The sequence below is a fragment of the Chrysochloris asiatica genome, unplaced genomic scaffold (genome assembly GCF_000296735.1).
Source record: "Chrysochloris asiatica unplaced genomic scaffold, ChrAsi1.0 scaffold00011, whole genome shotgun sequence".
NCBI lineage: Eukaryota > Metazoa > Chordata > Mammalia > Afrosoricida > Chrysochloridae > Chrysochloris > Chrysochloris asiatica.
Genome location: NW_006408529.1, coordinates 27,779,637 through 27,793,115, shown reverse-complemented (window position 1 = coordinate 27,793,115; position 13,479 = coordinate 27,779,637). Strand labels below are relative to the sequence as shown.

The 13,479-nt window shown below is 33.9% G+C and overlaps 1 protein-coding gene across 2 annotated transcripts in view; it reads left to right on the top strand.

Moving 5' to 3' along the window:
- Window positions 1–13,200, top strand: part of TUSC3 (tumor suppressor candidate 3) — a 265,224-nt gene extending 252,024 nt beyond the window's left edge. The window contains exons 10-11 of one of the 2 annotated variants that reach the window (XM_006834473.1): window positions 6,036–6,100; window positions 12,916–13,174. In XM_006834473.1, the coding sequence (XP_006834536.1) occupies window positions 6,036–6,054 (19 nt within the window). In that variant the 3' untranslated portion in view covers window positions 6,055–6,100; window positions 12,916–13,174. Of the gene's footprint in view, window positions 1–6,035; window positions 6,101–12,915 lie in introns of both variants that reach the window. The other variant, XM_006834474.1, reaches the window with a different exon arrangement.
- Window positions 13,201–13,479: the final 279 nt, after the last annotated feature.

Sequence of the window (13,479 nt, the reverse complement as noted above, 5' to 3'; positions counted from 1 at the left end):
TGTGTTTTTATTTTAAAATTATTTCTTTTATTTTCTCTCTCTCTTTTTTCTCTTCCATAGCTCTACTTCCCTGCCCCTTTTTTGTCTTTATAGTTATTCTTTTTTTTTCTGGTTGTTGCCAGTTTTTAATTTTTCTTTCCTCTTTTAATTTTAGGTTCCTTATTTATTTATTCTGTTTTGTTTTCTCTAATGTATGTGTAGGAAGGGTTTTCTCTTTCCCACTTGACAGGAGATAGCAACCTTGCACATTTAGACCAGCCCCAGCCGTATGCTCTGCATGTCCACTCACTGGGCAAGAGCCAGTAGCAGCTACTGTACCACCTGACCAATGACAGAAAGCAGCCAGCACTTGCCAAACCCACCCTAAACTGAGGTGCGCAAATGGCTATTGAGAATGGTGTACATGCTTCGATTCTTTGACCACACCCACAGGAGACAGTTGGTGGGAGCCTAACAACACATCACCATACAGTCAACTATTAAATGCACATAATCCCGTAATGTCCTAGGGACAACAGACAATTTTAGCTCACATGAAGAAACAAAAAGATAATTGCTCAAATTATGGAGATGCAGAGTCAGAAAACATTTCTGAGGAAGAGAAGATAATGGAACTAACTGAAAAAGAATTCAAAAGAATGATATTTAGGTACTTTCAAAGAATTAACAGAAAGATCAAGGAAAGCAGGGAGAGCAACAGAAAAAGCTTTAGAAGAATTCAGGAAAACACTATGAGAACAAACAGACAAAATCAATTCAAAATCTGAAACAATACCAAACCTGGAATTAAAAATCCAGAAGGTTAACAATAAGATTTCAGAAATGGACAATATATTGAAAGAACAAAGAAGTAAATTCAAAGCAATGGAAACTTGAGATAATGAGCTTGAAGATAAATTTCTTAATACTAGTATGCTAGAAAAACAATCAGAAAAAAGAATGAAAAAATTCCAAAGAAGTCCTAACAATGATGTGGGACACCTGAAGAGGAACAACCTATGGGTGATTGGAATCCCAGAACAGGAAGAAACAATAAAAAGCACAGAGAAAATTGTCAAAGAGTTGCTTGAAGAAAACTTTCCTAATTTCATGAAATATAAGAAGGTAAGCATACAAGAAGCTGAACAAACCCCAAATAGGATAGATTCCAAAACAATATCATCAAGACATATCATAATCAAACTTTTCAAAACAAAAGGTAAGAATTCTGAGAGCAGCTTGGAAAAGAAGTGGTACATTACCTACATAGAAACAATAAGACTGAACTCTGCAAGCAAGCAGACAATGGGATGACATATACAAAACTCTGAAATTAAAAATTTGCCAATGATAAATGATATACCCAACAAAGTTGTACCTCAAATATGATGGTGCAGAGATTAAAGGAATTTGTAATGACCAGACCATTGTCTAACAAAAAATGGTAAAGGTTATTCTTTGGACTAAGAACCAACAACAGTAAACAACAATATGAAACTCCCTACATGACAACACCAGCCAGAACTCAATCCAGATATAGAAGTATTTAAAGCAAGCATACAAGACTGAAAATAGGGAACCAGAGATGTCTATTTATTTATTTAGAAAGGAATTTGCTTTTGTTGAAAACTCAAGAAATTTTTGTTTACCACATCACTAGGATTGGCATTATGGATATATCAATTTATAATGAAGTCAACTGCAAAGCAAAAAGAAGGAATAGTGTAGATACAAAACTTCCAAGTTTTTAAAAGCAAAGATACCACTTTGATGACCAAGGCACATCTGACCCAGGCTGTGGGCTTTTCACTTGCTTCATAATGTTGTTGTTGTTGTTAAGTGCCGTGGAGTCGGTTCCAACTCATAGCGACCCTGTACAGGGTTTCCGAGGCTGTAAATCTTTACGGGAGCAGACCGCCTCATCTTTCTCCCATGGAACCGCTGGTAGTTTCGACCTGCTGACCTTGCGGCTCACAGCCCGATTCATAACCACTACGCTAGGCATGGGAAATCTAGACATTGGGCAAGGAAGATAAAAGATTGTATTGTTGTGTCTGCAAAGAATACTGAATATACTGTGAAGTGCCAGAAGAATGAACAAAAATCAGTTTTAGAAAAAAACCAACATATTCCCTAGAACCAAAAATAGCAAGACATTGGCTCACTTACTTTGGACATGGTATAGAAAAGACCAATCACTAGAAAAGGTCATCATTTGGAAGGTCACCAAAAAGAAAGGAAATCTCAGTGAGGTGGATCAACACAATAACCACATAACCAGACTCAAAGATGATTTATGACGAGGACACAGGACCAGGTGACATTTTATTTTATACATTAGGTTGCCATGGTTCTGAGCTGATGATGGCAACTAACAGCAACAGCATATTATTAACAGTAAACTTGAGGAACCAAGAGCTAAACCAAATTTGACCTCTTAAGACACATGTGCTGAATTGTTCTTGCAAAAGGAAAGAATTTTGTTTTACCAAGACTGCATCCATAGTTTCCCAATTTTAGTATATATACATATTAAACAGAAGATGAGCTACAAGGACAGATATACATCCTTCCTGAAAATCATTCTCAGGAAAAAAAAAAAAAAAAAAGAAACTTGTGTCTTCTACCTACTGAAAAATATTTGTACTTTTGATGAGATTCTTAATATATCTCTATTGAAAACATGTATTTGTACACATGACCATCTACCAATTTAGCCATGGGCTTTAGCTCCAGCGCCAAAGTAATTTCTTGGACATGATGCCATTGCATTTCTGAAAAAGACTTTCTTACCCAGTATATATACACAGAATCATTCAGAATTATACTTCTAGGTTTTTTCTTTCTTTTGTTTCTCACAATTTTGAGTTCTTTTTATTCTGCTGCCTCTAATTTCTTCTGTGTGAAATGATCCTGTTTGGTTTTAATTTATTTTCACTCTTATTTTAATCTTAATCTAGCAAGACTGATTCATAGATCATTTATGCTTTTCATCATTTTTTATAGGTCCTTCACACTAACTTAGAATTGCTTTTTTCTTTGCTGATGTGTATACCCGATAAAGAGGATTAAAGTCTTTTTGAAATGCTTATCAACTATCTTTCAACCTAACCCAAGGGTTTATTTTACAATAGCATATCTGTTTCATACTGTTATTGCATTCTGCCAGATTGCCTTGTAAGTTTCAATAAGCGTATTTCTCTGATTTGAATTACTAATATGTTTGTTAGTAGCTGCATGACCTTGGGTATGTTTATGTAACTTTTCTAAATCTGAGTTTTCTTACTTTCAAATGGAAATAATTGTTCATAACTCATCCAAGTTTTACAAGGATTCCCTAAGAATTCTCTTGTAAATCACTTAGCACATTGCTTATTGTGGTTTAGTGCCGTCATTTAGTTCCAACTCATAGCAACCCTATACAGCATTTCCAAGGAGTGGCTGGTGAGTGAGCCACCGACCTTTTGGTTCAAACTGACCTTGTGGTTGAGTGCTTATCCTACAGTGCCACACCAGGACTCTGGACCTTAGTAAATGACATATTATTAGTTGTTCAGTGCTTGATGCTAACTCATTTTAAGTGAACTATTTTAAACTAATTTATTAAGGGGCTTCTAAAAGTTCATGGAAAAATATATTTAAAATGAGTTCCATTTTTCCGTGAACTTTTAAAGCACCCTCATATTCAATTAATTTATTTCTAAATAGCCTTTTGCTTTACACTGAAGCTTAAGTTTTACACTGAAAATTAAATAACTGTTATTTCATGTTTACATGATTGAGTGGGTAAATGACAGTTTTTCTTTGAACCTTTTGATGAACTAAATTAGGCCACTGAGTCATTGAAAACTGTAAGTAAAATATCACTTTTCTAATATTTGATTTTTTTGCCATTAGAGACATATTTCAAAACAAGAAGAAATTTTATTTCAGTGGTAACATTGACTTCATTTTACATATAATATAAAGATGACTTTTAGAGTTTTTCCCCAATTTTCTAAAAAGAGTAAACTCTAATAGAGATACACGATAGTCTTCACTTAGGGGTAATCACTTTTCCAATATTTTCACTAACTTAGACTTTGACTTACAAAAGTTTTTTCAGAAAATTTCTATAAAAATACATCCAGTCTCTACTAGGAAAATAGCATAAAACATTCGCTGGTATTTCTAACACTTGGTTTCCTGACTTTTTAACTGCCTTAAAAATGTGATTTGGTATAATGGAAAAATAACAGCATTTAGAATCAGAAGACCTGTGTTGAAGTTGTAGAGTTTACTTTTTCATATTGGTTTTAAGAGCTCTGGCACTATAGTCAGACAAATCTGGGTTTGGGACCCTCTCTTCCTTTGGAGTAATCAACTTCTCTGAGTCTCATTTTTCCTAAATTCTGTTGTTAGTTGCCATAGAACCCGTCCTTGAACAGTGGAATCAGACTGTTATAATCCTTGGGGTTTTTATTGTCTGGTTTTTCAGTGGTAAATCACCAGGCAGGCTTTTCCCCCCTCATTTGTCTTAGTCTGAAAACTCCTCTACACCTGTTCAGTATCTTAACAACAAGTAAGTTTCCACTGCAGGTTAATGGCTATACTTCAGGCTCATTGGCCAGGAATCAAACTCAGGTATGCTGTATGGAAATTGGATCACTAGTGTTTACTTCTCACCTCTATAATAGTATATTATTTTGGCAGAGTTGGAGATAGGCTCAATTATTTCTGTGTTTTCTGAACTAGTGGGGATACATGATATAATCAATTTATAGTGCCTAAAATTATAGTGGATTCTCAATAAATACAGATTACTTCACCTACATCTCGTCTGTACTTTGCTGCACTTTGCTGCATTCCTCTTTTTTTTTTTTAAGTGTTCACCTACAGCTGCTTCATGTGTTCAAGTTCTGTGGGGTTTTTGCTGTTTTCTTTTATACTGATTATATGGTATTTTAGGGAAGAATTAAAATATATATATATATATATATGTATTGTGTGCATAGTAGGTGCTAAAAGTTTATTTATTCCTTTTTTGCTTCAAAAAAGATGCAGTAGGAATCATTAAAATAGATTCTGCATGAAGGAAGAGTACTGGGGTGCTGCATTGTACATCTCCAGTAGGTGCAGTTCACATTAAGTCACACCTCATTAGTTGTTCACCATAGCAGCCCTAAAAGGAAGGGGTATGTGGAAAAGTAATGATTCTAGAAGCTTTAACTCCGAAGACCACTGTTTAAACCCCAGGTTGATTCTGGTATCAAAAATAGACAAAATATACACTAAGATTATCATGGAGTTCTGGTGTGGCACTGTAGCATAAACACTAGACTGTTAACTAACTACAAGATTGGCCTTTAAACCCCCAACCACTCCTTGGAAACCTTATATAGGGTCACTGTAAGTCAAGAATGACTCCATGGCACTTAACAACAACAATAAGCTTGCTTACCAAAGACACGAGAAGGTGTCCTCCATTTTTGAAAAAAAATATGCTTATAAATGATAATGCCCTTGCTTATACTGAAAGAGATGAAGTATAGTAAAAAATGTAATGATTTTCAGTAAGGGCAAATACAGGCTGGCAACTATCAATGAAATTACTCATAAATTTTGACAAAAGTTTTATGGTGAACCAGTACGCCAAAGCAAAAAAAAAACACCCCAGGATTCTTAATGTGCACAATTTCACATTCATTTGTATATCTTAGATGTACATTGTTTATCTGAAAAGAAAATATAAAATATAATCTTCACCTGGACAAATGGAACAGTAGTATCAAAATACTGTCAGCCCCACCATACATATCATTTATCATTGATAACAGTTTCACTGAAATTGTGTTTCTCATACTTAGATCCAACTTTGAAGGATGCCATAAAGGCCTGCAGATTTAGAGATGATTCATAGTAGAATTTGACTACTGTAAAAGCACTATTGCTTGTCCCCCTAATTAGATAAAAAAGTATATAGTGCTAAATTTTGTAATAATATTGCTCAAGTGGAAATTGAATCTTAAGGATTATTTTTTTCATATTATTGTATTTCACTGTGGTGTATTGGAAAGTGACCTGGACTTTGAGTGAGAAGATGTGATTTGGACCATGGCACTTAATAACTCTATAACCTCAGGCAAGTCATTTAATCTTCTCTGAGCCTCAGTTTTCCTCGTCTTTCAAATAAGGACCATATTTTTTATTATTTCATAAGTATGCCAATGTATAGAAAGTTACTGCAAAGTACTTTTTTTTTTTTTTAACAAATGTAATAAAACTTTTAACTTGATAATTAGAATCAGTCCAATATATTGCAGTATTATGCTATTTTACTTAGCTGATACTGGGACAAATGCACAGATATTAATTTTTAGCCTTAGACATATGGAATGAACTGTTGACAGTAGTATATTTTTAAATGTATATTCATTGTCTTAGTGTTCTACTGCTAATATCAAAGTAATATCACAAGTGGGTGGCTTTAACAAACAAATGCATTTTCTTACACTGTAGTTGGCTAGAAATCCTCACTCAGGACACCTAATTTCAGATATAGTAGAAGACTCTCTTTGTCAGCTCTGGGGGAAGGGTCTTATCTTCTTTCCCCTTCTGTTACTTGATTCCATGTGTGGCATGGCATCTGCAGTCCCCCATATGCTTGCTTCTCCATGCTTAATCTGCTCATTTTATATTTTAAAGGTTTTAGCTTTAAAATACATCCTACACTGATAGCTAATTAACATAATAAGGAAAAAGTCTACCCCCAAAATGGAATTACATCCACAAGTATTGGGGTTAAGATTTGCCACAAATGTTTTGGGGCAACAATTAAATCCATGAAATTCTTACGTAATCATACACCCTCCAAGATATCCCCTCAAATATAATTTCAGAAGACACTAAAACAATCAGTAGAAACGTATCAGATTTTGCTTAGGAAAAAGTGCTGTCAAAACATTTTCCCCATTTGATGATATAGTTAAAGTGCCTTCAAGTTGGTTCTGACTCATAGTGACCCTGCACAGGGTTTCCCAGGAACAGATGGTGGGCTTGAATCACTGACCTTGAAGTTCAAACTGACCCTGGTCTACTGTCAGCTCTTCTTTCTTGCTGGTAGTAGGTCCCTGTGATCTCTGCTCCCTTGTTTCATCCCTTTAATATCTCAAAACAGATGGTTTAAGATACAACCTAGTCCTGCCTCATTATCTTAATTACTACTACTCCTGCCTCATTAATATCATAGAGGTTAGGATTTTCAACACATAGAACAATTGTATGATACAATAGAGGATAATTACATTATACTGAGAATCATGGTCCAGCCAAGTTGCCACCTATCTTGGGGGAGTATGCAATCTGTGACATCTATATAAATTCAAGGTAAGTTTATTAGAAAAGTCAGCATCCAGTTATTTGCATCTGCAGTATATTTCCCAACTCCTCAAGCCCAAGGAAGGCAAGGTCTGAATATAGATGTACATATCAAAGGTAGTTCTAGAGTGTTACTTCTATTGTGGAAATAAAATTTTCTCACTGTGGCAGAAATGCCACACCGTTCAACAACACATTGAAAAACAGGCAGAGAGTAGAAATCTCATGTAGTCCAAGAGTTTTGCTTTATCTGGCCCCCAACCTTTTACCCCAGACCTAGTATTCATGTTTCTGTCTATTCCAAATTATGGATAATCAAGTCATCAAAAATTCTTGTGAAATATTTGTTTCTGTGCAGGCTTTGTAGAAAACTGGCCTCAGCTGTCTCTAGACTTGAGAGGTCTTACCTATGTATGTAGTTAAATATATAAAAAGGTTTTCATTCTAAAAGATATCTGTCCCTACATTATCTGTTTATGTGATAAGTGAAAACTTTTCCTGGTTAGTAATTTTCCTTCAGAAACCCTGGTGGCATAGTGGTTAAGTATTTGACTGTTCACCGAAAGGACAGCAGTTTGAATCTACCCACCTCTCCAAGGGAGAAAGCTGTTGGAATCTGAGTCCTTCAATATTTATAGCTTGGGAATTCTATGGGGAAGCTTGTCGCTGTTTCATAGGGTCACTAAAGGAGCTCTCGTAGCATAGTGGTTACAAGTCAGGCTGCCAGCTACAGCAGTTTGAAACTACCAGCTGTTCTGTGGGAGAAAGATGAGGTGTTCTGCTCCCGTAAAGAGCTACAGCCTCAGAAACCCTGTACAGAATCGCTAGGAATCTGAACTGACTCCACAGTACTTAACAACAACAACAACAACATGAAGAACTGGGAGTCCTGGTGTGATGCTGTGAGTTAATGAGCTGGACTGCAAAGTTGGTTTGAACCGCAGTGTCAGTGGTTCAAGCTCACCAACTGCTCTTTGGAAATCCTAGATAGTGTCACTATGGGTAGGAACCCACTGGAAGACCTTAACAACAGCATGAGGAACTGACTCCATGGTACTCAACAACAACAAAGAGTCAGCAGAGCAGCAATGGACAGTAATCTTCCTTGAAAAAGAAGACAGCCCCAGGGTGTTTGTGCTTCTTCATTCTCAGAACACTTACGACAATGCCTGTTGAGAATATTTCACAAGAATGGAAAAGGAAGCAGTGCACTTTAGATAGTGTATGGATTTCCAGTGACTACATCCAGAGGTCTCTCCTTAGTCTCAACCCAAATGACCTTTCTAGTTATTCTAGTTATCCAAGCCCTTATGTAAACTTCATATACTGGCGTTTATAATATATAAATTATTATATATTACACTCAAACACCTTCTTTTACCTTTTAGTTTATGTCTCAGTCACAAATTTACCTTTTTCCTGAGATCTGGAAACAGACCTGAGTATCACATTATTATCCCAGTCCAACATGTCCAAAACCACATTATCTCTTCCTCCAAACCCTATTTCCCCTAAGACACCACTGTTCTTACAGTCTTATAAGTACGAGGCAAGAATCTTGGAGTCATTTTTCACTGGATCCTCATTCTCAGCCTGTTGCCTGTTCATTGCTTTGGCCTCCATCACTTTTCATTCCCATTGCTATATTAATTCGTGCAGTCATTGTATTTGTTTATACCATATATTTCCTCCCAACTTACTCTCTTTATATATTGTCATAATTCTACATAAGTCATTCCTTATTCTAAAGTAATGCCGAAATTATAATTCCAACATATGTATTTGATCATGTTGTACCTTCATAAAATCCGGTAATAGCTAATGAGAAAGAAAGGAAATGTCAATACATGTTTCCTTTACAAGATATAAATAATAAATAAACAAAATTAAGATATTTAGTCTTAACGTCAGGTTATCAAGTGTTGTTAACTGTTTGACTTGTACATATTTCTAAACTGTGAAAAGATTATACCAGACATGTTTTGTGAGCTTCTTTTTTCTTTCCTGTATCATGAACATATTTCAATGTCATTAACTATTCTATGATATGATCTTACTTCCTTTATAATAATTCTATTGTATGAATGACCTTTAAAAATCCTTTTACATTTGTGTCAATCTTCTTTCCTATTTCTTATTATAGGATAGCCTCCACTGTACCCAGTGGTTTATTGCAGAGGTTAGCAGACTACTACCTACAGGCCAGCTGTAGCTCACTGCCTGTTAATTTTTTTGGACCCACAAACTTAAGAATGTTTTTAAAAGAATTGAATAATTGTGACATATAAAAATTGAATGAAATTTAGCCTTCATTATCTGTTGCCAATGTATTTTGTAATTTAAGCAACAATCAAATTCCTCACACCAGTAAGGCTAGGGCAAGGGAACCTCTGGATATATTTATGATTGATCCGGTTTGCTATATAATTTCTCCGTGTATACTTTGCTGTCCTTTCCATTAGCCGCAATCTTACATTGCTACCTGAGTTAAAGTTGTCCATGATTGTATTCACTTCAGAACCAGCTGGTCACAGTACTCAGTGTCTCCTTGTGCTGACGACTGTAACTACAGTGAGATTCACACCAGAGTAGCACAGTGGCCAGAGGGAAGTTGATGGTGGCACCAAAGGCATCTTCTCCCTTTCGCAAGATACGAAGAACAGCACTGCAAAACACATCCCAAATAAAAAGAATATACTCACTTTTTAATATTCCTGACAGTTTGAAGTATGGTACAAAATCATCGTATACATTTTTATGATAAATATTATTAGGAAACATAATATCCAAACACTATTAAAGAGTAAATCTTGGTGAACCATTAGTTATACTGTTAGATTATACATCAAAATTATTAGACAGGTGATTGTTAAAGGAGAAAAACATTATCAGGTTCTGATAGATAGAAATGCAGAACTAATCCCTTGAGTGAGCCTAACAATATAAAACATTCATATTGGAATGTACTTTGGACATTTTATGTTTATATAATAAAAGTAAAAATCAAACATGAAATACTGAATGATTACCCAGTGAGTAACAGTTCATTCTTTTCAACAAAATATTTTTTTCACAATTTTGTGCTTCATTTGTTTCCAGTGTCTTGAACAAACACCTGTAAAGAGATTTTTATAATTCTTATTTCTTTATTAAAAGAATCCTTTTAAAATAAAATAAAAAAATAGAAAGTACTTTGTTAGGTGTATCCTTTATTGTAAAATAATTAATAGAGTGATAAATTCATGATTAAGTAGTTATTTTGTAAAATGTAAATGAGAACTTGTGATTTTAAAAATAATTATTAAATATTCCAATTAGGAAAAATCTCTTGGGTGGGCCAATCGAATGGTAACTAGAGGTACTTAGTCTATTTTTACACTAAAAATACTCACAAAAACTTGGGAGAGGTAAAAAGAAATCATAAAGGCTCATGTTACTATTTTTGTTTTTATGGTAGTAATATTTTTAGCAATAATAATAGGTGATTTTCAGTACTTTATAACTTGAAATTTTCAGATCATTTTTTAAAACATGTATATAAACTGTTTTTTAAGCTTCAATTTTTCTAACTTAAATGATCATATAAAATGCATTATGATCAAGTTTCATTTATTCTTTAATCCTCATTCTCTGGCCTGCTTTATTTTTATTGCAAGCTTATAGTTGAACACAGAAAAATGCCAAAGGGTTTACCTCTAAGTGACGTATCTGTCTGCTTTGCCATCTGTTCTGTTACAGATTATATGGATTGACCATCAAACTAGAACTTAATGCTCTGACAGGGTTTACTGCTAACAGCCTTTTATATAAAGGATTTATATACAAGTTACCCGTTGTAACTCTGAAGTCCATGCCTTTTTACATTGAAAATTAGGGTTGTCGATTGTGTTGTTGTTGTTGTTGTTAAGTGCCACTGAGTCAGTTCTAACCCATAGCAACCCTGTACAGGGTTTCTGAGGCTGTAAAATATAATTTTTAATCTTTATAATTTAATTGAAAACATACACAGAGTAATTACTCTGGCCCTTATTGTATAGTTACTTTGTATTTTAATATATAAAACATATAATACAGTTTAACATATATTATAAAAAGTATACTTTAAATATTTTAAATTAAACATTCATATATGAATAATATGAGGAATAAAAATAACAATGCTTTAAAACACTTAAAATTACATTGTCAGAGATAATTAAAAAGGCAGAAAATACTGTTAAAGACTAAGGTTGTTGTTGTTGTTAAGTGCCGTCAAGTTAGTTTTTAAAATATATCATGTTTTAATTTAACTACATTGAACTGTCAGGTAGGAAGGTAGATAAAAGGAGTCCCCATGACAGAGTGGGTTAAGCATTAGTCTACTAATCCAAAGGTCAGTAGTTGGAATTTACCTGTCAATCCATAAGGACAGGTGAATCTATCTGCTTCAGTAAAGATACAGAACTTTGGAAGCCCAAGTGTGGGACTGTAGGATAAGCACTGGACCACAAAGTCAGTTTGAACCACAACATTGGCCATTCAAACTCAGCAGCTGCTCCTTGGAAACCTTATTACAGGATCTCTGTGAGTCTGAATCAACTCAGTGGCAGTCGTTTTGGGTGATTGTATCATTTAAGATTATAAATTAGTACATACCACTGAATTTATAACATATTATCTCCAAAAAAACTTTGGAGATCATCTAAAGCAAACTATTGTACTGATGGAGAAACCAAGGTTCAGAAAGACAAATATGTAGCTAATTTAAACATTCAGATATTAGCTTAGTGATTTAATTCTAAACTTACAGTAACCATGCATTTCATTGTTTAATTTGTCTCTTTGTCCTACAAAGCCATATTGCCATTTTCCGAAAGAGCATGCCACAAATTAACAGAAATATAGCCATCAAACAAAAACTTAACAAAATGTTATCTACAAGCCTCAGTAAATTTATTTTTATAGAAAATTTGCTTCCTTAAGTTAAAAAGCAAAATATATGCATTAGCTTTTAATTTTATGGCTTTTATGTTCAAGCAAAAGTTTTGTTGATGCTTCATCAGAATCTGAAAACAATTTTGTTATGCTTTTTATGTGTGTATATATATTCTTGATTAATCAATGTAATTAGTATAGAAAATTACATTAACAAAATACCAAGTGCTTTAAATTATTGTTTTATGTAAGTAAATTAATTACAGATTCAGTGGTAAAAAGCAAATTTTAAAACGTTTGAATGACCCACTTCAAATATGTGTTTGAAATATTTATCGCCCTTGCATTGTGTTTGTAAATGCTGATTGTAACTATTGCTATAGACACAGCAGTGGTTCTCATAGAAATGTGATATTTTATATAAACGAAAATCCCACACATTCAAATTCTTACAGTATCTTTGTTCATCCTTTACCTATTCTAACCATAATGCCTGAGCACCTTATAGGAACTAAAATAGAGAAATTGTACTGATACAGATATTATAATAAGGTGACTTTTAATATGACTGTGACATTTATTTTTATATGTCCTAATTTAGAATCAAGTGAAAAGTGTGTATATATTCCTTATTTTCAGCATGTAATACTTTTCTTTCTTTTTCAGCTTTTTAATTAAATGAAGCCAAGTGGGATATGCGTAAAGTGAATGTTTACCATGAAGAGAAACTGTTCCTGCCATTGTACGATTTTGAATTCCTGAGTTCTTTTCTTTGTTGATTGTGATAAGCTAGTTTATTCTTGTATAATATTTTTAAATGTGGATTTTGCTAGTAAATTTAATTTATATAAATGTATGGTAAATTTTAATAATCTACAAAGGAAGTATAGAAGTGCTTTCAAATATTCAGTGTACGTCACAGGATTGAATAAATTACAATGTAATTATGAATTCATGCATTCAAACTGTTCACGCATTAGGAAGGAAAACCACAATGTTAATAGTAAAGGAAACCTATTATATGTGTGTTAAATAATTCTTAGGATTGCACAGGGATAAGGCATATGCATGAAAATATGTCATGTACTGAAAATTATTGCAGTTTCAGTTTATAAAGGATGATGTGAACTGGTACAAGTTGTGTTGTTCTTATTAATCATGATGTGTATGGGCCAGCAGGTGGATGAATGGTACTTACAACTTGGATTTTCCAGGAACAGAAATCTAAAG